This window comes from Elephantulus edwardii, unplaced genomic scaffold, assembly GCF_000299155.1.
Source record: "Elephantulus edwardii isolate Elephantulus edwardi_28Jun2011 unplaced genomic scaffold, EleEdw1.0 scaffold00015, whole genome shotgun sequence".
Taxonomy (NCBI): domain Eukaryota; kingdom Metazoa; phylum Chordata; class Mammalia; order Macroscelidea; family Macroscelididae; genus Elephantulus; species Elephantulus edwardii.
Window position 1 is genome coordinate 8,167,016 of NW_006399765.1, and position 22,909 is coordinate 8,189,924.

The 22,909-nt window shown below is 49.4% G+C and overlaps 2 protein-coding genes across 2 annotated transcripts; both read right to left on the reverse strand.

The window, feature by feature from the left end:
- Positions 1-3,187: 3,187 nt before the first annotated feature.
- EIF6 (eukaryotic translation initiation factor 6) lies at positions 3,188-11,309 on the reverse strand. The gene is made up of 6 exons (XM_006881474.1): positions 11,165-11,309; positions 10,951-11,036; positions 7,604-7,779; positions 6,911-7,087; positions 6,551-6,732; positions 3,188-3,197 (listed from the first exon to the last, which is right to left on the reverse strand). Exons 1-6 carry the CDS (start codon positions 11,269-11,271, stop codon positions 3,188-3,190), a joined length of 738 nt encoding a protein of 245 aa, XP_006881536.1. The 5' UTR covers positions 11,272-11,309.
- A 3,153-nt stretch (positions 11,310-14,462) lies between these two features.
- FAM83C (family with sequence similarity 83, member C) lies at positions 14,463-19,182 on the reverse strand. Its single transcript, XM_006881475.1, has 4 exons — positions 18,670-19,182; positions 16,633-16,800; positions 16,302-16,426; positions 14,463-15,888 (listed from the first exon to the last, which is right to left on the reverse strand). The coding sequence occupies exons 1-4, from the start codon at positions 19,180-19,182 to the stop codon at positions 14,463-14,465; spliced, it is 2,232 nt and encodes a 743-aa protein (XP_006881537.1).
- Between the last annotated feature and the right edge of the window lie 3,727 nt (positions 19,183-22,909).

A 22,909-nucleotide genomic window follows, 5' to 3' on the forward strand; every position in this document is an offset into this window, starting at 1 on the left:
CTAAACTCGCCCTCCCTCCTCATTCCCCAGCACTATCCTCAGCCCTGCTCCAGCCTGTCAGTTTGGCCTGAGGGCTCAGCCTCACCAGTTCAGTGAGAAAGGGAAGGCTCCAGGAACAACATTCTTCTGACCTTGGGATTCCTCAGAGCCCACTCCACCCCCACTACCTAAGGTCACCTCAATCTTTCAGCCTGGAAGCAATGTTTATACCATGAGCTTGGCCCTTCCTGAGCTAGCTCACTGCACTCATCTTCCTGCATTGCTTAGGAAAAGGTTATACCCAAATGGTAGTAGCCCCATGCCTTGGGCCTCACTTTTTGACCCTTCTAGGGCCTAACTTTCACTGTTTCTGGCAGAAATCCCAGGACTCAGCTTGCCTCGCTCCAACCCAGCAGAGGCAGCCCCGCTTGTCACTGAAGTGCCCATGGCAAGACCAAGGGACGCAGTGACATTTGCTGGCTCTGCCAGTCAGGCAGCCCTCAGGTGCTGGCAGGACCTCACATCTTGTCCTGCCCTCTGAGCTTGCATGGGCCTTGCCTCCACCCCTGGCCTCTGGGCTGGCTCACCTTGTAGCACAGCCAGGGACTCCTGCTGCCCTAGGAGCTGCCTCAAGCAAAATCTCTCTGTCCCAGAGGAGCCAATGTGGGTCCATTGTGTCCCTGTCATCGTCCTTGTTTGTTCTCATTTTGGCCAAGGGCAGGCTCCCTAGGGCAGGGGGGAACGACTGTGGAGATATTAGTGATTCATAGGTTTGTACAGTGTTTTATACTTTGCAAAGCACTTTATTAGCTCACATCTGTCCATTCACATGAAACTCATGTAGGCCCTAGGAGGCGAAGGTGATTCTCATCATGCCTTTTGGTTAGATGAAGAGATTGTTGCTTGCCAGGCCATCCAGTGGGCTGCCCAGGCCTGTGTCTCCACTTGTGGACCCCTCAGGTGCAAGGAAACGGGGCAAGATGAGATCAGAAGTGTCTCCTCTATCCATCTCCTCATGGTCCCTTCTCTCCAAACTGGCCCTCTCCACCCCTCAGGTTGGTGCTCTCACTTACTGAAAGCTCTAGGGCTCTCAGGCTCCTTGCTGGCTCCTGGAACTACCCAGGCCAGCCGAAAAAGAGCAGGAGATGGAGGCAGGCCGCGCAGGCTGCAGATGTGAGGGATGTGGGACCAGGCCCAGAGACGGCTGGCTTCCAATCTTGGGCTCTCCTGCTTTGTGACCATCTGTTTGTCCCTCACCCCAGTACAGGGCAGACAGAGGAGCAAAGCACTGGGGGCCCCAGAGCCCAGCTTCCCCTCAATCTGGGTGACATCACAGCATTTCAGTGTCAGTCACATTTTAAACTGATCAGCCTTTGTATAATGTTTTTTAAATCATTTCTAAAATAAAACAAAAATACAGTATGTGCCATTTCCCAGGAGTGTGGGGGGCAAGCATCCAGGGGCTGCTCAACACATTGGACCACCAGGCCGGTGATGATACATTCTCCCTAGAGGTCCGATATAAACGGGGTCCCAAGAACACAGCTTCACGGAGGTCCAGCGGGCGCTCCGCAGCAGGAGTCTGGGATGGGTCACTGTAGCAAAGTCAAATGGTGCAGGATCTGCCTGTTTCTCAGCAATAAGGGATGGACGATGTCAGCAGCCTTGGAATCTTACCAGGAGTCCCGGCTGGTTCTGGAAGCGAGTGGGGGTCTTCAGTCACCGTCCACAGGGAGTGTGACCTCAGTTTGGGCAGCCTCAGGATCCAGATGCTGGAAGCGGGAGTGGAACTGGCTAGAGGGGAGGGTGTCGCGCGCGAGCTCAGAAGGGGCTTCTCTCGCTGGTACTTCCCGTGACCTCTTCTAATTCTGTGCCTCTCTCAAAACATACCGGAGACGAAAAGAAGGGTGGGAATGGGACCCAAAGGCGGGCTGTGGGGAGACGGGCGAGAACGACAGACGACGACGAGCTGGCGGCCGATCCTCTGGTGGGCGAGCTGGTCAGTACCAGGGTGTGCAGGCGATGAGGTAGCGCACGTCGTCCAGCAGCCCCCACGGGCCCTCCGGCGGCGCCCGGCGGTCTGGCTCTGGCCGGGGCCGCTCGGAGTCCTCCGGGGCTGCAGGCTGGGGCTGCGCCGGCTCAGGAGTGCCCTGGCCCCCACTCAGCTGGCCGTCCATGGTGTGCGGGAAGACAGGCTGCCCTTCAACCCACAGCCCGCAGCCCCTCACGCTAGGCGATTGCCCCATGAGCCGCGAGCTTAACGGCCCGCGTGGTTACGTTAAGTCAGAGCGTCCCAGGCCCCGCCCCTCACGTGCTCCTACGCTGCCCAACCCTAGTCGTATCGTCACGGCCCCGCCCAGCACCAACCAGCCAATCACGGCATGACCCCGCCAGGCCCCGCCCGCAGCCAAAAAGGTCCGCAGCTTTAAAGCCCCTCCCCGCCCCCCAAACGGAGTCTTTGAAAGTGAAGTTTGAGGTGTTTTTTTCAGGGAATCTGGGGCCAGGATCAGTGCTTCCCCATGACCTCTGAGGAAAAGGGGCCTGTTGAGGTTAATCAGCAATGTTCATGACATCTCCATCCACCTTGGGCCAAAGAGGACAAAACTACCCTGTAGCCAGTTGCCCCCAACCTCTCTGAAGTTTCCACCCAAGGGACCCTCAGAGATTGCTGCGATTGACACATGTAGAAACTTCAGTGAGGAGTGCTTCTTCCTCTTGTCCTGGGGTGCCTTCTTCCATGGCTGTCTACCATCAGAGGATCAGCTAGGTGGGTCTAATGCCAACTGAGGTGACACCATAGAATTCAATTCTTCCCCAACTTTCCAAAGTCATGGAACAGTGGGGTGGGGACAGGGGCTGGATGCCCAGGTCAACATGGACAAACATCACATTCAGAATGGCATGAAGCAGAAGCCCTTTAATAGGGTGACACACACAGCAGTCAGGGGCCACAGGGCCTGACAGCTGGCAGGACACAGATTTTTTTTTTTTTTTATTAAATTTTATTAGTTTTAATGAACATTTACAGAGATTTGGGGTTTTCATTCTATGCACAAGATGAGTACAGGTGAAAATGAGCTGAACATCCAGTCACTCAGTCCCACTGAGCTCTGGGCTTCCTCCCTGCCAGCATATGGCACAGAGTGGGTGGGGCATGAAGAGGGAGCCAAAGTCCAGAGTCGGGAGCCCAGGAGCAGCAGAGGGTGACTTAGGTGAGGCTGGAAAGGAGAACACATTGTCAGCTGCTTTACAGGGCACACCCCAATCTCCCTTCCCAGGTTGCCTGACTCCACCCTCACCCCTTTGTTCCAACTCAGCCCTAAGAGTCACTCAGATCCCCACCCAGCCTCGTTCCAGATTTGAATGCATCCCGAGTCACTTTTTTTTAAAAATATATTTTCTGTAAGAGACTGGACATCCGTCAATCTTTTCCATTTTTAAATACACTAAACAAAAGATAACGTAAAGCACTATAAATGTTAAGATGAAGCAGCCGGCCCGTGTCCGAAGGTGACTGACAGCAATGGCTACGTTAGCCACACTGCTAATTTACCTTCAGAATTTTATCTAGCACACGAGAAATATCCTTTTTCTTGGCATAAAGAAAAAAGACAATGAAATGTGCACGAGTCACTCTTCCAATCTGAAGTTTTAATAGTCAAGAATGAAATAAACTCTCTCCGTGCAAATGGGTCAGTTTACTCATCAGTTTATTCAAACTGTTACTAGTCCTAAGTCAGACCTTCAAGGGACAGGTCCAGCAGACATTAGAATAGGGAACAAAGAGCTTCAAGCTGGAGACACCTGCCTGAACCACAAGTGTTCCAGGGGCCATGAGGCCAGATTTTCCCAAGGTCAGGACTCTCCCTTATTGGTGCGATCTGACCAGCAAAGTCCCCAAGTCTCAGGCTGGGAGAGAACAGCTCAGTAAGGACGAGTAGAAACATTCTTACTCAGGACAATAAGCAAATACATAATTTTAAGAACGAAGTACTTTTTATTTTTGGTGTGTTTTTTTTTAAGTACTTATTTTTAACCACCTACTTGACATCTCAGTTGCACAATCTCATGGACACCTCAAAGGCATGTTCAAAACCAAGAGTTCAATGAATTTTCCTCTCTGTACAGGCTAGGATCACCAGAACAATGCACACCATGATGGTGATGATAGGGATTCTGTCCCATTTCAATGGAACAGTTTCTAATGTTTTACCATCTAAGTGAAACACTTGATGTCGTTTTCTAGTTGTTGCTATGTGCCTTCCAGTTGGACAGACTCATAGCTGACCCTCCAGCCCATCTTTCTCCCAAACAGCTGGTGGATTTAAACTATGTGCCTTTGAGTTGGGAGCACAATACCTCACTCATGAGGTCACACCACAGAGCTCCCTAGTTTTCTAGTATGAACCCACTCACTATCATATCAATTTCTTCCTCAGGCTGCTAAAAGATTTGTTCATTTTGTGTTTAGTTAAATGACTATTTGTACCATCTTCCTTACACAAAGTCATCATTCCAGAAAGGAAGGAAAGGTCTAATTTATAATCACCACACCACTACTGTCAGCAGATGTTCAACATGGTGGTGTATAAATGTACCTCCTTCCTTCTTATTTAGAACTTTTCACCTGCTCTTCAGTGCTGACAACTGAGTTCGGTACCCAGCAGTGTGCCCCATCAAAATGACCCAGAATCTCAGGGGTAATGTCAGGAATCTAGTTTAACAAGCACCGCAAGAGATTCTAACTTTATACTAAAGCTCAAAACCACAGGCCTGCAGTCAAACTCACTGAAAAGGCAAAGTCCTCTCAGGGAGGAGTGATAGGGAATGGCAAAGGACACAATGACAAAGGAGATTAATCAGAACTGGCTTTGACAAGCTCTGTGGCAACTGGACAATTAAAACAGACTTTCAGGAGGGGCAATCTCCTCCTGTACCAGTCAGATCTGATTTGATGGTACACGCACACAAAAATAATAAAATAAAATAAAAGAAAATATTTTTTAAAAAAAAACAACAACAACAGACTTTCAAGGGGGGGAAAAAGGAAGGAACTGGGGAGGAGGGTAGAGAAAATAGTACAACAATGAATGAATGGAAGGGGAGCTCTGGTGGCCTAGTGGCAAGAAGCTGTACTGCAATCCCAGAGGCGCATGGTTCAAATCCACCAGATGCTCTGCCGGGGAAGGAGGGACAATTCCCTCCTGGACCAGTCAGATCTGATTTGACGGTACACACAAATAATAAAATTTAAAAAAAAAAACAACACAACAACAACAACAACAACAACAATGAATGAATGGGAACCCAAAATCTCTGTAAATGTTCATTAATAAAATTTAGGGGAGCTCTGGTGGCCTAGTGGCAAGAAGCTGCACTGAAATCCCAGAGAACAGTTCGAACCCACCAGATGCTCTGCTGGAGAAGGAGGAACAATCTCCTCCTGTACCGGTCAGATCTAATTTGACAGTACACAAACAAATAATTAAAAAAAAAAAATTAATAAAATCTAATTAAAAAAAAGAAAAAAGGCAAAGTCCTCCATCCTCAGGACCGATCTTCCATTCTACCCATTCCTATCTTAGTCTATCTGAGGTACTTCCTTCATCTAGCAGATTCAAGTAATTATTTATTCCTTAAAGGCCAGACAAAATTATGTCTTACATGTACTCTTCCTAGATCCAAACAAATTTCTCACCAGAGCTTTTAATGTCATCTGAGGATGCTTAAGATACTTTTAATTCCCACTTTAAAGGGAGCTCTGGTGCCCTAGTGTTGAAGAGTTGTGCTGCCAACCCAAAGGAACACAGTTCAAATCCAAACCTGTTCATGGGAAAAAGATGGGCAATCTTTTCCCTTGAGATTTAAGGCCTCTGAAAACCCAGTGGAGGGTCAGGTAGGAGTCTGTTCCAACTTAATGGCAGTTATATGTGGCCACTGTCTGTTCACCTCTGCTACAATCTGAGTCCCTTAGAGGCAGGATTTGGCTAAATTTCCTGGATAGCCCATAGGGCTCAGTAACATCAGGTTATAAAAGTTAAGTGAAGGAAGGAGAAAGAGTGAAGAGAAATTCTGCTTATAGTGAGTAAGTAGTCTTGTTACTTGGCACTTGGATCTATTGGGGGCTGCTATTCTTATAAAAGACCCTGGAGTCTAGTTAGTTGTGACTTCTCTTCCCAAGAACTTCTAAAAACACTCATCCCAGAATCTCCAGGGATGGGACCGAGGAAGATGTTTTTTCAAATTCACAAAAATGCAGATAATTATGATTTTGATGCAAATACCCACCACCTAGTCAGTCCAAGTGCTCTAAGGCATCTAGGGTCTCCTCAGTTCCTTACTACCTTTACTCAACAAACCCCTTTTTTTGTCTATTCCCAGGGCTGTGTGCTAGGGATATCAACACATTGGCATATGCAAACTACAAAGCAATGTGGTCAGTGATAAGATAGATCAAAGGGTAGGGAATCCTTACATTTATTTAGAGAGGGGACAATCAATCAGCTGAGGCTTGAAGATGAACCAAATGAGACTCCCACCCTCCACAGATGAGAGGAAAGGTCCCAGGTACCTGTCAATAAGGGCATCCCGCATTTTGGTGGCAATGCTGCTAGGCTGGGCTTCATTCAGCTTGAAGACACTCTCCACCACCGACAGCTCTGTGCTAGTTGTATCCAGGCCGCAGAAGGCACACCAGTCATTCACAACCATCCCAGCGGCAATCACATCACTGCCTCGGTTCACAGTGCCCGCCTGCCAAGAGGGGCTCAGCATGGGTCACGGACATATGACCAAAATCCCCTCCCTGACGAGGAGCCTCAACCCCAAACTGGCAGATAAATAGCCAGATACCCAAACACAGGACAAAGGGGTATGTTTTGGCAGAAGATGGGTTACTGACCCATCCTACTCATAGAGGTGGAATACGTACCACAAGGGGCACCTGAAGGAGAGAGGAGAGCTCGTCCTGGTCTTCAATTGAAGTCCTGGGATGCACCAGTCCTCCCTGATTGCTAAAGACAGAATAGCTTCCTACTAACACCTGGTCAGCTACCGTCTGTCTGAAGACTTCCACCTTAAGCACATCAGCAAGGATTTCTTCTGTTTCCTATAGAAGACAGTAGGTATTATGCACTTTCAGAACAAAAACCCAGGGGCTTTTGATATCCAGAACCACCCAGAGGTTGTCTCCCTGAAATGCCTCACTTCTCTGCTACAAAACTGCACATGGACCCACTGCTCAGAGAAAGGAGACGATGTATCTTCAAACAGAATCTAGGCCAGCTCTTGCAGTTCCCATTAGCTATGCACGCCCTGGTCTCGGCAAATACCCTCCTACCTCATACCCAAGAGTTAGCTGTGGTTCTATCCTGGCCCCCTGGGGTGGGTTAATTTTTCTGGGTCCTCCATTCTGAAGGATTAATCCCCTTACTGCTTCTTTCAGACACTAATTACACCAGGAAGGGTCTCTGTATTGTACTGTTAAAACTAATGCCTAAAACAAGAGCCCAAGCATAAGGAGAAACCATGAGAGATGTTCGTAATTCCTGCCTGACAGGCAAGAACTGTAGGAACCGCTGATCAGAATGGTCCTATGACTTATGGACAAATTAGGCTGACTCACCCTGTCCAGGTCTGGGTGGACCAACGCTACGTAGTCATTGCAGGTAGTGACATTGCCCAGAGCTGAGAGTCGCTCCTCCACCCGCCGGATCTGCACTGAGTCTGGAAGGCTGTTGCGAATGTGTTGCAGTTCCTGGTCAGTGGTATTGTTGGGCACTAGGAGACCATGCCTGTTTCCTGGAGGACAAGGGGTGGGGGTATGAATACTGAAGATACCTGCTGAGCCCAATCCTTTTCTCCAAGAGAACTTGAAGATCAGACCTCAATCCTCCAACCACTGATCTAGACAGCACCCAGGGTACCAGTAACTTCACCAGGAAGGTAAGTGATGGTCCAAGAGCCTGTCCCAGCCTATCTGCTCAGTTTACCATCATTGCTCAAAATTAAGACCAGTAACAAAGCCCCTTGGGATTCGATGTGCATTTTGCTAATTTAAAGGTTGGCTAACACTACACACACCTATCAGAATGGCTAAAATTAAAGAAATTCTCATTTTGCTATCAAGTATTGACAAATGAAGCTATCATGCACTCTGAGTTAGCAGCCCAACTTGCCACCAGAGCTCCCTTGAAACTCTCATGCATTCTGATGAAAGTATAAACTAGTCAACCACTTCAGATAATTTTATGACACAATCACATGCTCTGGTAAAATAATGACCAAAGTGCTTAACTGCTAACATCAAGGTCACTTAGCCACTGTCATGATAAAGAATGTGTGTCAACTTGGTTGGGCCATGAATCTTAAGTTTGGCAGTTGTGCAATGAGACAGAGAAAGAGACATACATACACACGTCACTGGTTTTACTTCTCTAGAGAACCCATTCTAAGACACCCTAAGTCTTCACAAAAAAAATCTTACAGAAACTTCCAAACCAATAGCTCACAGCAGATCACAAAAAGACTGCTCAACAAAACCACAAAGATTCAGGTGCTACAGCCTGAGTACCCAGCATGCACTCTGTTTGTCAATAACTTTCCTGAGAGCCCCAGAGAGATCTGAGGACAAAGCAAGGCCAACATAACACACACACAAACACAGCAAGAACTATCGAGTTCTATAGAAGAGATTCCCACCTGTGTGACAGGACCCCTGGGAAAGATAAGTTGTACAGAGAATAATGTTCCTACCGGGACTTGTTTAGTCAAAGTACTTTAGTGGTGGAAAGAAAATTATTCCTGACAAATCTGGAGATAGTGTACGTGGTCTCCCTTGTAAAAATGTTGGAAAAGCTTAGAAAAGACTAAATCACCTAGTCATCACTGGCACTCCTCTCAAGAAGGTCTACATAAGATTTTTTAGGAAAATGTACACTAAGTACCAAGTACCACAGAACAACTTCTGTCTGTATGTGGATTTCACTCTAAAAATACAAGACTCCTTTTATATCTTCAATTAATAGCATCTAGGGGGAAAAAATTAACTTTCCTTTTATGATTTATTTTCTATACATAGTAGTAAGGCATGAAACAGATTTTGAGCAAGTGTATCTTTTAGCTGAGTAAAATGAAGGAGCATAAAAACAAAACACACAGATATAGCAGCACTATTTAAAACAGCCAAACGTGCCAAGCACAATCAATAAGAGTGCATCTAAATTCCAAAATCAATCTCCATAATAGTCTATGTGTTTCCTACTGCCAAGGGGGCCCTTTAGAGTAGTGAGAGAAGATCTTCACCCTGAAACCCACAGCGTCCCTTTTCAGCAGGAAGTAGCTAAGAGAATACGCCATCCCCTTTTCCTTATGAATCAGGGTGAAGTCTCTCTCAGGGAGGAGTGATAGGGAATGGCAAAGGACACACTGACAAAGGAGATTAAGCAAAACTGCCTTTGACAAGCACTGTGGCAATTGGACAATTAAAACAGACATTCGGAGGGCAGGGGAAGAAGAACAAACTGGGGAAGAGGGTAGAGAGAATGGTACAGCAATGAAGGAATGAAAACCCAAAATCCCTGTAAATGTTCATTAATACTAATAAAATTTAATAATTTAAAAAAAAAAAAAAAAAACAGCCAAAAGTGAGAATTCAAATGCTCAGTGGAAATGAACTGGGGTTTATGGTATATTTACACAGAACAAGAATGAACAAACTGCAATTACATTATGACAACTAGACTTTGCCCATCCCTAGAAGGCCACATCTCTGAACTCTGACTCAATCTCATCATAAAAACTATCAAGAGCCTTCATCTGGCAGCATATTACATCTACACTTATTAAGAACTTGGTTAAAGATCAGAAACCACCTAGAGGCCAAGGCTTACCAGGTTTAAGGCTTAAAAACGAATAAGCAGAATTCTACGTAACTTCAGCAGGCATAATTAGGAACAAGAATAGTAAAGGGAGAAACAACAATGCTGAGTAAAGTTGGAGACTACTCAGAGACATAAAGAGAATGTAAGATTTAAATGACTAACTGGGCAGGATGACCCCAAATCCTAGTTTGTCATTCTACATGCAGCAATGGATGCTTAGAAAGAACAAGGGCGTTGCTCTAAGTTAATGGAAGAGACATAAATTTAAATCCTCTATCCTCTTCCAAACAGATGTGGGCTTAGTGAGTCACTGAGGTGGAACCCCAGCTTTCTCATTAGTCATATCAGGGTATGTAATTCCTCCCTCCAGCTTCCCAGAGTCTACGTGAAGAACGAGTTTAAGAATTAAGGGTGAAAAGAGTTTAGGAATGTAAGGGTAAAAGGACTTAAAATAGTTTTTATTACTCTTCAAACATTGTTGGGCAGTTTTAATCCAAAACAAACTGGGAGCTCAAGCTAGGCCGTGTTCTTACAGGTACTACATCAAAAATACATCTTTATTATCACTGTAGAAATAAATGAATATTATATATTCTCTTTATCTAGAAACCTTTGCAATGGTTGATACTCAGACTGGGACTCTGCCAAATCTGAGAAATCTATGATTTCTGGAGACAAATGGAAGCTTGGAAATCCTGGATCACGGCCGGTTCCCTTTCAAAATAACTCATGGAGGGGGGCTCTGGTGGCCTAGTGGCAAGAAGCTGCACTGCAATCCCAGAGGCGCAAGGTTCAAATCCACCAGATGCTCTGCCGGGAAAGGAGAGGCAATCTCCTCCTGTACCAGTCAGTTCTGATTTGACGGTACACACAAAAAATAATAAAATAATAATAATTTTTTTTTAAAAAAAGAACTCATGGCAGTGCAGTCGGAAGCCACATAGCTGAGCCCCGAGGGATGCCCAGGTGGTAACTCGCACGGGAGGAGACTGCCTGTCCATCCTTCTCCGGCGGAGCCGCTGCAGGGGTAAAATCAAAGGCACTACGAGGATCCCTACTCCCTTCCTTCGGCCTCGGCCACCTGCCTTACCCACACACATGCGCCCGATGATCCGGCAGCCGGCGATGGACGCGTGTACCACGGGGATGGTATCGGCGAGCTCACCCTCGAACACACTGTGGGGACATGGACTCGGCGGTCACGTTTGAGGGACCGGGGCCCTCCCTCTGCGGGAAGACTCCCAGCAACCCCTCCTCGCCACACACCCAAACACTACCCGCGGGCCTTGGGGCTCCCGCCTCACCTGTAGAAGTTCTCTGATCCCCCGATGGCCACCAGGCAGTAGGTGTTGGTGAGTTTAGCAAAGCAGCCGATCTCACAGTTATTCTCGAATGACGCTCGGACCGCCATGACACCTGGAAGCTGCGGAGCCGGGAGTTCAGGGGCAGCCGATCTCTCGCGACCAAGGGTCCCCACGCCACAGTCACTCAGACTGCCACCCCGCCCCTTTCGACCGCAGGCTCCCCAATATCGGCAGCTCGGACTTCTAGTACCACCCCCTGGACCCACTTTTTCCCATCCGGAATCTTCTGGTACTCACCTCTCAGGACAGAGTCACCTAGAGTAGAGCCTTCCAGTCTCCCTTCACAACAGTTCAAGTAACAGCAACCTCCACACGCAATAACAGCCCCTTCCCCTCTCAGAGCAAACTTCCGTTTCCTCCCTCCACCTTAGAGACTTCCGGAAGACGCACGCATGCGCCCTATTACGCATGCGCCGACTGTAGCCCCACCCACCGGGCGGACTCTATGGCTGCGGCGGCCCCTCCCCACCCACCCATGGCAATATTAGATTTGTACTATTCACTGTGAAGATTTTTCGGAAATGCAATTGACGGTCCCTGCAGCTTGTAGGATGTGAAGCAATTGAGAGAGGAATCGGAGGTGCATCCATGAAAATGGAGTAATTTACTGAAATAAGACCAAAGAAGAAAGCTTGTTGGGACAAAGGACGAAGTCTGTTTCTGCCATTCTAGGCGTAAGGCGTGAAACAGACTCCCAAGTAGGAAGATGGCCCTATCTTGACCGAAGGGAGAGTGAAGAACTGCAAAATGAGATTTAGGATTGAAACCTGGAATGGATGCGATCACTCAGGGAAAAGGTACCCTGTAGGGAGATGCAGACCAGGACAGAGGCTGGAAAAGGAGGTGCAGCCAGTGGAAATAGGGAACCAGACCGAAGCAGGTATTGGAGAGAGAGGAGTGGATGAAGCTGGAGCTTTGGGGCAGTTGCAGGGGTAGATGATGGGGAACCCGAGGTGGATCAGAGTGTGGTGGCTGACTGGCTTTTACATGTGCCTCGCCTATATATAGTGGATCATTCTTTCAGCAACCCACCTTTGGTCCCTGGAAGATAAGAGCTTACCCCTGCTCTCATGGTGATAGGGTGGTATTAAAAAGTTCAGAATTCTCTATATATCTATCAGTTATAAAACTAACGTTATATAATTATAAAACTAACATCAGTTTTCTTCAACCTGCAAAACTAGTTACTTAGCCTCCAAATTCTCTGTTTCCTTTCTTAAGTCATGTAAAGTAGTTTGATCTGTCTGTTTACCAGAAGAGGAAATGCATCTCCTAGATTTTTCTGAGGCTGTTTCCCAGTCATATGTAAATTGTATCTTAATCTGACTGTTTGCCAGGAAAGAGACTGGGCCCTTCCTGAATTATTAGTACTTAAATATGAACTATTCTTTTCAGATGTAGAAATTATTTTTTTACTAACAAAAGTGCATTGTTAAAGTGAGTCTCACCCTCCTATAAAACCTGATGACCACTCCCAGCCAGGGAGGCAGTCTTGGAGGTGACTCTCTGCGTAATAAAATGATTATGGATATTGCAATCCGTTTGTCTTATTGGCGATTGACTATGGAAAGAACACCTTGCGTTCAGTAGCAATGGAATGAACCTGGATCTATAAAAGCTCAGGGTCTCTCAGAGCATCACAATGAGGACTGAGGAGTTTCCCTGAAGGAGCTTTCCAAAACTGGCCTGAATTCTGCTTTCTGCCATGCCCAACATAGTGTTCCAGAACTCCACATTCCTCAGATAGACCAGGCTGCCACAGGGTCATAGTCATGTCTGCTTTTATTGATTTGTATCAGGAGGCCAGCTCTGGCGGCCGTAGTCCACAGTGAGTTATCTACTAACCCAATGACTGCATGCCGCCAGCAGTTCAGGCCCACCACCAGCTCCTTAGGCAGAAGATGGGCAGTCTCCTCCTGTTGCAGTGTATAGTCCCAAAAACCCAAAGGAGGGTTGCTCAGAGTCGTAACTAACTCAATGGCAGTGAGTTTGAGTTCTCAGGCAGGTAAAAGGCCCATAGTGTGTCACACTGTGTCTGCTGTGTCTTCCATTCTTCTTGCCCCTTCCTATTTCACCAAGGACCCTACCCTGGACCTCACTTCACCCAGTCCCCTCTCCTGAGAATGCTTGTCCATCCTTCAAGATCTGGTTCAAATGCTGCTCCTTCTAAGAAAACTTCTGAGTACCCCAACTCACCCTACCCTCAACACCTACATTTTTCTCCACCATGTTCTATCCTTGGTAAGCCTTGAAATACAGCTCTATCCTTTTTTCAATGTTCTGTGCATTTAATCCTTGTCTCCCAGGAACTTAATCAGATTCTTTCAACCTCCGTAAGGCGTCTCCAGTTTAGGGTTGGGTCCATCCCCCAGTACAGCTCAGGTTCAAGAAGATACTGTGTGTGGAGGGTGTGTGTGTGCGTGCGCACATACATGTGCACCCGTGTGTGCTGGTTATATTCATATTTATGACTGAATCTTTAGGGGATTTATATATTTAAAAAAATGGCTTGTGTTCTGTAACTATTCATTTATCCAAGTGATAGTTATTGAGTGCCTCTGACTAGAATATTAAGTGTTTTGGTTTATCTTGTGGATCTTAGAGGACTTAACTGGTTTTGTGTATCTGTGGGTGTGCCTGTGTGTCTTTTGCCAGAGTTTGGGGCATTTCTGAGATGTTTTGTATGCAGGGAACACATGAGCTGTTGTTGATAGTGTGTTATGTCTGCAAAAAACAGGATCTTTACAGTCTGACAGAGACTCCCTACTTTGGAGTCAGAATCAAGTAAATAAACAGTTAAGATTTACAGCTTGGAGACCCAGTGGGGGCAGTTCTACTCTGTTCTCTAGTGTCCCTATGAGTATAGATCAGAATGGACTCAATGGCAGTGGGTTCAAATTTGGATTTTGTTTTGTTGTTGTTATTTGAGTCCACACAAGTCCTCCAAACTCTCTGAGCCTCAGTTTTCAAATTTATAAAATGGGATTGATAATACTTATCACAGAGATGCCAAAAGGATGAGGGATGAGAAGAGGTAAGTGATGTGAGAAGAGGTAACAGTGCCTGACATGGTAGGTATTCAGTGACTCTGGGTGTGTGTGTATGTGTGTGACTGTCTGTCTATCTGGCCTGAGCTGCTAGATGCTCCCCTCCTCATGCAGCCCCTGATCACCATCTGTAACTTGAACGAGTCCAGTCTCCACAGGTGGAAGAGGGGCCTGTCCCTGTTAGGAGTAGGCTAGGAATCAAAGCGGCTTCGGAGCAACTTGAAGTTGAACTTGTTGTACTTGGTGATAAGGTCCAGTTTGCTGTGGCCCAGGGTCATGCGTTTTTCCTCCCCGTACAGGTCATTGTTGCCACCATTACGATGGCCACCTGTGGAGCTCACAGGCAGGCCAGGCTGGGGCCTCTGCCTGGCACCTTGCAGCTTGTGATACTTGGTGATGAGGTCCAGCTTGCTGTGGCCCAGTGTCAGCCGCTTCTCCTCCCCAGAGCCCACTCTGGTCTTGAGGGCAGGGCTCGGACTCGGGAGACCATTGGGCCCAGGTCCCTCACCCCGGAATGGGCCAAACTTCGTGATGAGGTCCAGCTGGCTATGGCCCAGAGTCTGCCGCCGCTCATCTGAGCCCTGCTTGCTGGGTTGAGCTGGGGAGCTGACCTCGGGGACCACTTTGGTACCCCGGGCCTTGGAGAACTGTGCCAGGAGGTCCAATTGGCTGTGGTTTGGGGACAGCCTTTTGTCCTCTGACACTCGGTCACCAATTCTGAGGGAGCCTGACTCAGGGGTGCTCCCAGCACCCTGGGCCTGGGACAGAAGATCCAACTGGCTATAGCTCTGGCTTGGGGAAAATCTCCTGTCCTCTGAGGCCTGCTTGCCAGGCCGAAGGGAGCCGGAGCTGGGGGTAACCCCTGAGTCGGAGCCTCTTGCCTCTGGGCCTTTGGAGAAGGGGACCAGGAGGTCCAGCTGGCCATGGCCCTGACTCAGACATGCCTTCTCATCCACTGTCTCCAGGGCTGGGCCAGGGACTCGGCGACCTCGTGGAGGGCTTGGCTCCTGGTTTCCTGGGAGCCCATTCTCTGGGAGCCGGGACAAGGCTGGGCCACCACGGGTGAAGGGGAAAAGGGGACGTGGGCGGGAGAGCAGAGGTGAGCCTGCTGCGAGGTTCAGGGGGCTGGTGCTCTGCTGGTTGAGGGCAGGAGAGGACTGAGACCAAGGGGACACTCCTAACTTGCCCAGGTTGGCCCTGTAGAACCCAGGAGGGGAGCCATGCTTAGGGTCTGACAGCTGGCGTTGCAACGAGGACAGCCTGCTGGCCTCTCGGCGGACAGGGCCTGGGGATGATGACCCCATATCCGTGTCACTGCAGCCTCCTGGTAGTGCAAGGTAAGAGGAGCGGCCCATGAGAGGAGAGCGCTTGACACTGCTGAGGCTGGTGCTGGAGGGGGAGGAGGAGGTGGTGCTGGCGATGCCAGGCCTGAAGGTCAGGGTCACCTGGGGAGGGCATGGTGCCCTGGGTGACAGTGGCTCCTCACCACTGCAGAAGCCCTCCACAGGCCGAGACTCGGCATACAGACAGCGGAACTCACGATCGAAGTCTTCCACGATGCGGCCCCTCAGCTGTAGCACCATGCTGGTGTGGGCCTGGCTGCATAGCCAGGTGAAGCTGGGGCAAAGGGGTGGTGTCAGGCAGAAGTCCCAACCCCCCTCCAGTGAGGGGACAACACTCTCACCCCAGGCCCTGCACTAATTCTAGCTTGGCTGCGTGGTAAAGGGCAAGTGACTGCCCATCTCAAGCCTTCAGTTTCCCCTTCTGTAAAATGGTCTGGAACTAGGGATCCCTGAAGCCCCTCCAGTTCTGATGTTCACCAGTCATTCTTTATGACGAGGACAGTAAAGTTACCGTCCCGCCAATGCTAGTGCCTGAGCCCAGCGCAGTGCCTGGCAGGCAGCAGATGCTTGGTGTGCACTTGACGAGAGTGGATGGAAGAGGAGCAGTTCAAAGCTGCCAGATCCCAGACGCCCTCAGCACTCAAGGACCCAGCCCCTGGCCCTCTCCCCACCAGTCCTCGTGCTCACCTGTAGCTGCCCGCTACCACCTGTTCACAGTCGATGATGATGAACTTCTCCAGGGCCTGCCCTGTGAAGCGGCGGCCCGCCTTGCTGCAGTATGTGTCTCCATACGTGCTCCGCACACGCATATTCTGAATCAGGGAGGAGTATGGGAGGTTGAGGTGACCTTGACAGACTGGAGGCTCATCCAGCCTGTATGCCTTTGGCGGTCTTTGACCCAAACCAGCTAAGAAAACCCACTCCCCCACTCTCACTGGCTCCTATACCCACTGACCACCAACTGACTTTCCTTGCCTTCCCTGGCCCCTCTCCCATTGCCACCCTGCCCCTCACTGACCAATAAGTGTCCCCCATTGAGGTCCATCTTGTAGCACATTTCCAGGAAGTGCCTCAGGTGTTCCTGGGCCAGGAGCAGATAGACAGGGACACCACGCCAGCTGGAAGCTTCCATGAGGTCACACAGGAGCTCCATGTCGGTGAAGACATCCATCACCACAGCCACCACCTGGAGAACGACGAAGAGGATGCTCAGCCTTGCTCAGATGCTGCCCACATCTACCCCTGCCCCTCGTTTCTGAGCTCTCCAGTTCCTTTCTCCAGTCCTGCACCCAAGAAGGTGCAGAAGTTTAGTGAGACATTTCTGAATTCCCTTCACTTCTACCCACACTGAGTAAAAACCCTGCTCAGCCTAGGGGCTGGCGTTAGGGGCTGCTTTTCCACACAGGCCTGGCTCAGTCCCACAGCCAGACCAAGAGATGGCCTAGAATATGCACTCTGCTCTTCCTGGTGCTATGGATCTGTGTTAGTCCCTTCCCCTCTGGGAGCCTCAACTTCCTCATCTGTTAAATGAAGATAATAATAGTAGGGTCTCAGAGTTACAAGGTGTTAAATGTGAAAAGGCTCTGCAAACAAGAGAAGCTCAATAAATGTTCCTTTCCTGCTCCCTTCTTATCAAACAAGGACATCATTGGACCACAGGGAGAGGGAACACTTCCCAAGGTCACTCAGAGCCTGGGGACAGGGCCCACAGCAGTAGCCTGGCTCCTAACCCAGGTCAGAGGGTCCTAAGGGAAGTTGGTTAGGATGAGATGCCAGAGTATGTGGGGGCTTCTCCTGGATCACATCACAGGCCTGGTTAGTACTGGGGGAATGGCAGGCAGAGAAGATCAAAGGGACAGGGGAGGCAACGGCACCAATAGCAACAGCCTCCCTAATAACCCCATTGCCGATGCCAATCAGGCTCTGTCCTCCCCTGCCTGGGGCACAGGCTTGCCGGGAAGCGCTGGCATCCTGCCTACTCAGCTGCCCAGACTGATTCCTCAGACGGGTCATTTTATTCATGTCCATGCCTCCTGATCATCAGGGCCCAGCAGTGAAGCTCGTGTGGCTGGACCCCTACATCAGCACTGGCCTTCTGACCCACTTGTTCCCATCTGAACTCTATGCTCCCCGGCCCTGAGTCCAGCAGCCTCCATTTCCCTGCCTCTGCAAATGCAGAGCTAAAATCTCAGCCCTCAAGGTCATGTCAAAGCCCCAGCAACAGATGTGGTACAAGAGGGACTAAGGTGCAACTGGGGGATGTGCTGGGCCCAGGGAGCCCCTCTCATCCAAAGTTGGCACCCTCTGAGCAAGTCTCAGTGCCTCTCTAGCCTCAGTTTCCTCCATTCCAAGTCAAAGGGATAGCTATGATGCACTCCAAGGTTGTAATTCTGAGTTTTGGGGTCACAAATCTTTTTGGGTATCTGATCAAGGTCACAGGCTCTCAAGAAAGATGCAGAGACAAATCATTCCTACAAAATACACAGCTCTGCATGCATTTTCAGGGGGCTGTGGAGTCTCTGGGGTCCCTCCCTTTTTATTACCCATAGTTTTCTTTCTTTCACCTCCCCAATAAATCTGATTTATTTTGTTGTTGAGAATATACATAGCAAGGCATACATCAATAGTTTTTACATGTCAGATTCAGTGACATGGTTTATGTTCTTCGAATTCAGTCATTCTCACCCTCATTTTCTGAACTGCTCCCCTTTCATTAACAGAAATCTGCTGTTCCTTAAGGTTCCTATCCAGTCTCTGTTGTTCATTTGGTCTGACAGTTTTCAAAAAGCACAATGTTTGACACAGACTGTTTTCACTAGTTAAGTTAAACTAAGATGGCTTCAAGGGATACATAGTTTTCTTGATTGTCAAAGGTTTACCAAGTTAAATTAGGCATGTGCCTGCCCTCTAGGTACTTGTGATCTAGTAGAGGCCAGAGTTTCTAGTCCCAATTCTGCACCTACATTGCTGTGTAGCCTTGGGCTGGGCCCTTTCCCACCTCTGGACTTCAGTTTCCATATCTATGAAACAAGTGTCTGAAAGATGAGGTGCTTACCGTGCGGGCCTGGCTGAAGAGGAAACGCAGCAGGTCCTTGATGTTCTTGGCCTTGTCCCGCTGGAAGTGGACCACAGCCTGAGTGGGACTGAAGCCTGTGGCCTGTGGAACCTCTGGCCAGCCCAGGTCCAGATCTGGGGGGTCCACGTCAGAGACCATGGGGAAGTACGTGCCTGATGTGACTTCTGAGAGCAAGCTGAGGCGGTCAGGCCCTGAGGTCTCTAGTCCCTGGCCCTCGTTGAGCTCAGGTACCCCTCGCACATGGCTAGTCATATAGTCCACATCCAGGGCGCTCAGGAAGGGCAGCTCCCGCTCTTCGGAGATAACCCGCAAGTAGGCAGCCTCACCCAGCTCCAGGAGGGCGTCAGCTGCCAGCCGGGCTGCCTCACTGTGCTTCAGCACCAGCGGCGAGGTCTCCCGCCACCAGGGCCGCTTCAGCTCTTCTACCCGGCTTCGCAGGGGTCCCGCCATGCCCTGGGCTGCAAGGCCCCCAGGCCCCAGGCCTCCAAACATGCCTGCCCACCTGGCTGCTCACCTGCCAGCAGGCTCCATGGTCTGCACCCTAGACTGGCTGCAACAGGAAGAAGATTCTAGCACAACTACCTCCTGCCTACCCGCCCTTTGTGTGGCAGGATCCCCAAACTGCTGCCACCCTAAGTCGGAGCCAGAGCCAGGCTCCACCCCAATGCCCCTGGCCTCTGGAACCTGTCAGGTCAGCCCTGTCTCTCTGCCCACTGTTGGGACTCGCCCGCCCAAGGAAGCAGCACTGCCAGGCCCTCCTCAGCATACACTCCTGTCCCTCTGTCCCTTGGCCCAACCTGGCATCCCCACCAGGCTCCTTACAAGTTTTCCCAAATTTTGACCTTCCAGGGCTCCTGTGGAAATGGGATTGGGCTCTAGAGGGTCTCAGGCTTGCAAAGGGGGACACTCGGGGTAGAATGCACACAGACACGCGTAGACCGTGTGTTTTGATCAAACTCCTTCAGTAAAATGACAGCACTAATTCAGGGACTGGCTTTAACACACCACACCACAGTAGATACCATGTGGCTCAGCGTGGACACTGAGCAATGTCACTGCCCAGAAAAAGACACCCTGCCACTCACCACCTCCGTGCCTGCCTCTCACAGCCCCCTACCCAGCCCCACCTCTGTTTCCAAACACACCCTCCAAAGGCCCAGGCAGAGTCGTGGCTCACAGTAACCCAGGAATTGTTAAAGTGTAGACCCCCCCAGGCTCCACCCTCCCAGAGAATCTGATGCGGAAGGGCTTTGGAGCAGGAACTGCCGGCCTTTGAAACAAGTGGCCTGTGCACGTGGGGCTATGGGCTAAGTCCACCCCTTGAGAAGGGCTTCTCCCCATGACTGTGTTTCACACTCCCAACCCCAGAGGTGCTCTTGGTTAGTAAGGTTATGAGGTAGTCAGCCTCTGAGGAGGGGCTGAATCTGAAGAGATGGGTTGAGGAAAGCTGTTTCAGAGGGTGGGAAGAGCCACTACAAGGTCAGGAGGCAAAGAGGGCAGGTGGGTTTCTGATCTCTGGCCCCTAAATGAGCCAAATTCTCAGAAGCCGTTCAGCCTGTCTTCAAGAGAATGATTGAGGCTTTGCTCTAGAAAAGGGGATCTTCGAGGGCAGCTATGTTGGGGAGGCAGTCAGAAAAAGTGGTCATGATAGTGTAGCGCAAAGCACCACCTCTACATGAAGGTACAAGGTCCAATGAATTGTCCATGCCATGGGGTGGGGAGACAGGAGACCTAAAGCATCACCTAGAGCCTCAACACCCCCTCTTTTCCAGACTGCACCAGGCTTTGCCTGGTTTGTCTAGTTTGGGGCAGGGAGCCTAGCACATGTGTGGGGGGGCACAGATGCTCTCAGCTTAGAGGATTCCTGGGTTGAGCTGAGCACTAGGGACCAACATAAAGGTCAGGGACTGGGCCATCCCATCCCATCCCACCCCATAGGCATAACTGGTGCACCAGGCCCTCTGTAGGGGAATCCCCTAAGGCTGGGGAGGGTATGTGAGGTGCAGAGGATGAGTAAGAAGGGCAGCCCGTGGGAGGGTAATGAGCAATGGGGCAGCCTGGAGACAGAGCCTTCATTAGGACTTTATCTACAGGTGAGTTAAAAGGGGGAAATCAGAGCCTTATCAGGATCACAGGATTGCCTCTGGGGGTGGGGGGAGGCAGGCGCCCCAGTTCTGCGTTGTTGAGTTCCTGTTTGTCCCTCGGTGAAGACTTGTACAACCAATGGTACACATGTTTTGGCTCTCTGCATCAGGGTTCATTGCTGTTGAGAGGGAACTGACTTGCAGCTGACCTTCCAGTGGGTTTTCAGAGGCTATAAATTGCATGGAAGGAGATTGCCTATCCTTCTCCTGAGGAGCAGCTGGTGGATTTGAACTGTGCCTTTGGGTTGGCAGTACAACTCCTTATCCACTAGACCACTGATGGTTTTTCTCATTTCTGTCCATGCCCATATTAGTATTCTAGTCTAGTTTTCTGCAAGTAAAAACAAAAAACTCTTGACTATTGCCAATTTCATAAGATTCAACTAGACATTCTTGCATCACTGTACCTGTGCATGCCAGTACAGGTCCTCACTGTGGGCCTGGCAGCAGGTAAGCATCTAGCTATATGTCTGTGCATTGTACTGTGTATGCGTCTCTAGGGGTGAAGTAGCTCTGGAGCCTAACTTTTTGCATTTTGTTACTGGGTGTGTGTGGAGCACTCAACTTGAGAGGGACAGGGTGGAGGTGGCTGACTTGAAGGGAAAAGGGATCCCAAACATCCTATAATAATAGCACACAAATCAAATAACCTCCCCAGGGCTGCTCAAATGGCTGACCTGCCTTTAGTTTAGATTGAATGAGATGAGTCAGAGGGTAAAGGGAGGGAGGCAGCCTCAGGGTTGGGTCTGAGGTGGTGACTCCGGGTGACAAAAGTCATACAGACAGACCCAAGCTCAGGCCCTGGCTGCAGTCTTCCAGGCACAGGCCCCTTAATGATTGTTATTAAGAGGAAGGAAAATATTTTTCCAGTCCGGGAGGTGTGTTGGGCACTTGCCTCTAACTGACCTGGAGGCCATTTAGCTGCATCTGTTGTCTTACCCAGGTTGAGTGGCGCCTGTGTCGGTCACTGTCATGTTGGGGATCAGAGGCCGGGCTGCCATCCTCCAGTGGCAGTTGCTCTGATACCACCTGTAACTGGTTCTCTTGGGTTCAAGGGAGGACCACAAAGCAGAGTGGGTAAGGGAGCTGAAAGACAAGGGGAGGTGTGAGGAGGCCCAGATGCAGGTGAGAAAGGATGGGAAGGAGTTCTAGAGATGAGAATGGCAGGCAGGTCACTGCAAGCTGGAGGAAGGACAAGGCCAGAGCTATGGAAAGAAGGCAGGGTCAGGGTACCAGAAAAGGTGCTTCAGAAAGGCATTCTGGAACCAAACTCAGGAGACCTTGAGTGTCTGGAGAAGGTGCTAGATTCTTACTGCAAAGATGATGACGTCAGTATTGAGACCTGCTTTGCAATTCCCCAGGGGAGTGGTCTAAAGCACCAGGCTCCCAGACACAATGCCAAATGTCGTTTTTCCCTGAGTGGGGTCAGCATCCTGAGTTCTTCATACCCACTTGGATTGTGCCACTGGACTCAAGAATCTGACCACTGTGGGCTTGAACACTTAACTCTGTCACTTAACAGGTTAGCTGAACAATCAACTTCTCTCAGTCCATTAGCTCAATCTACAAAGTAGGAACTACATCACCTCCCTCTCTGGTTTCTTGTGAAAAAGAAATGAGCTGATTTATGTAGTAGTGGCTCAGTACAAAATCAACAGACTTGGTTCCAACAGTCAGGAGATCAGGAGACATATTGCATTTTAAAGTCTGCAGTTAGGGACCTCTCCAAATTACTGAAACGCAATGATATCAGTTTGAGGACTAAGGTGTGCATAATTCAGGTCTTTTCAGTCTATGTACCTGAGAGTTAGATAATGAATAAAGAATACAGAAGAATTGGTGCCTTTAAGTGGAGCTATTGAAGACGAGTTCTGAATATCACGTGGAATACCTAATGAACAAACAGGTGTGTCTTGGAGACGGTGCAGCCAGCATGCTCCTTGGAGGCAAAAAAATGATAAAACTTCATTTCACATACTTTGAGCATACTTCTGTTGCTAAAAGAGGGACATCATGCTTGGAAAGGTGGAGGGATGATCAAGCAGAGGAATTATCAACCAGGTGGACTGATGCAG

Bases quoted from the DNA above. Each gene is read 5' to 3' on its own strand.
- FAM83C (XM_006881475.1), bottom strand. From the start codon at position 19,182: ATGTTTGGAGGCCTGGGGCCTGGGGGCCTTGCAGCCCAGGGCATGGCG. The intron at 16,427-16,632 runs GTCAGTGAGGGG...TCCCTGATTCAG, and splicing joins TCAATGGGGGACACTTATTG to AATATGCGTGTGCGGAGCAC. The intron at 15,889-16,301 runs GTGAGCACGAGG...CCTTTGCCCCAG, and splicing joins GTGGTAGCGGGCAGCTACAG to CTTCACCTGGCTATGCAGCC.
- EIF6 (XM_006881474.1), bottom strand. From the start codon at position 11,271: ATGGCGGTCCGAGCGTCATTCGAGAATAACTGTGAGATCGGCTGCTTT. The intron at 7,780-10,950 runs GTAAGGCAGGTG...CTTGTCCTCCAG, and splicing joins CATCGGGCGCATGTGTGTGG to GAAACAGGCATGGTCTCCTA. The intron at 7,088-7,603 runs GTGAGTCAGCCT...TGTCTTCTATAG, and splicing joins TCCACCCAGACCTGGACAGG to GAAACAGAAGAAATCCTTGC.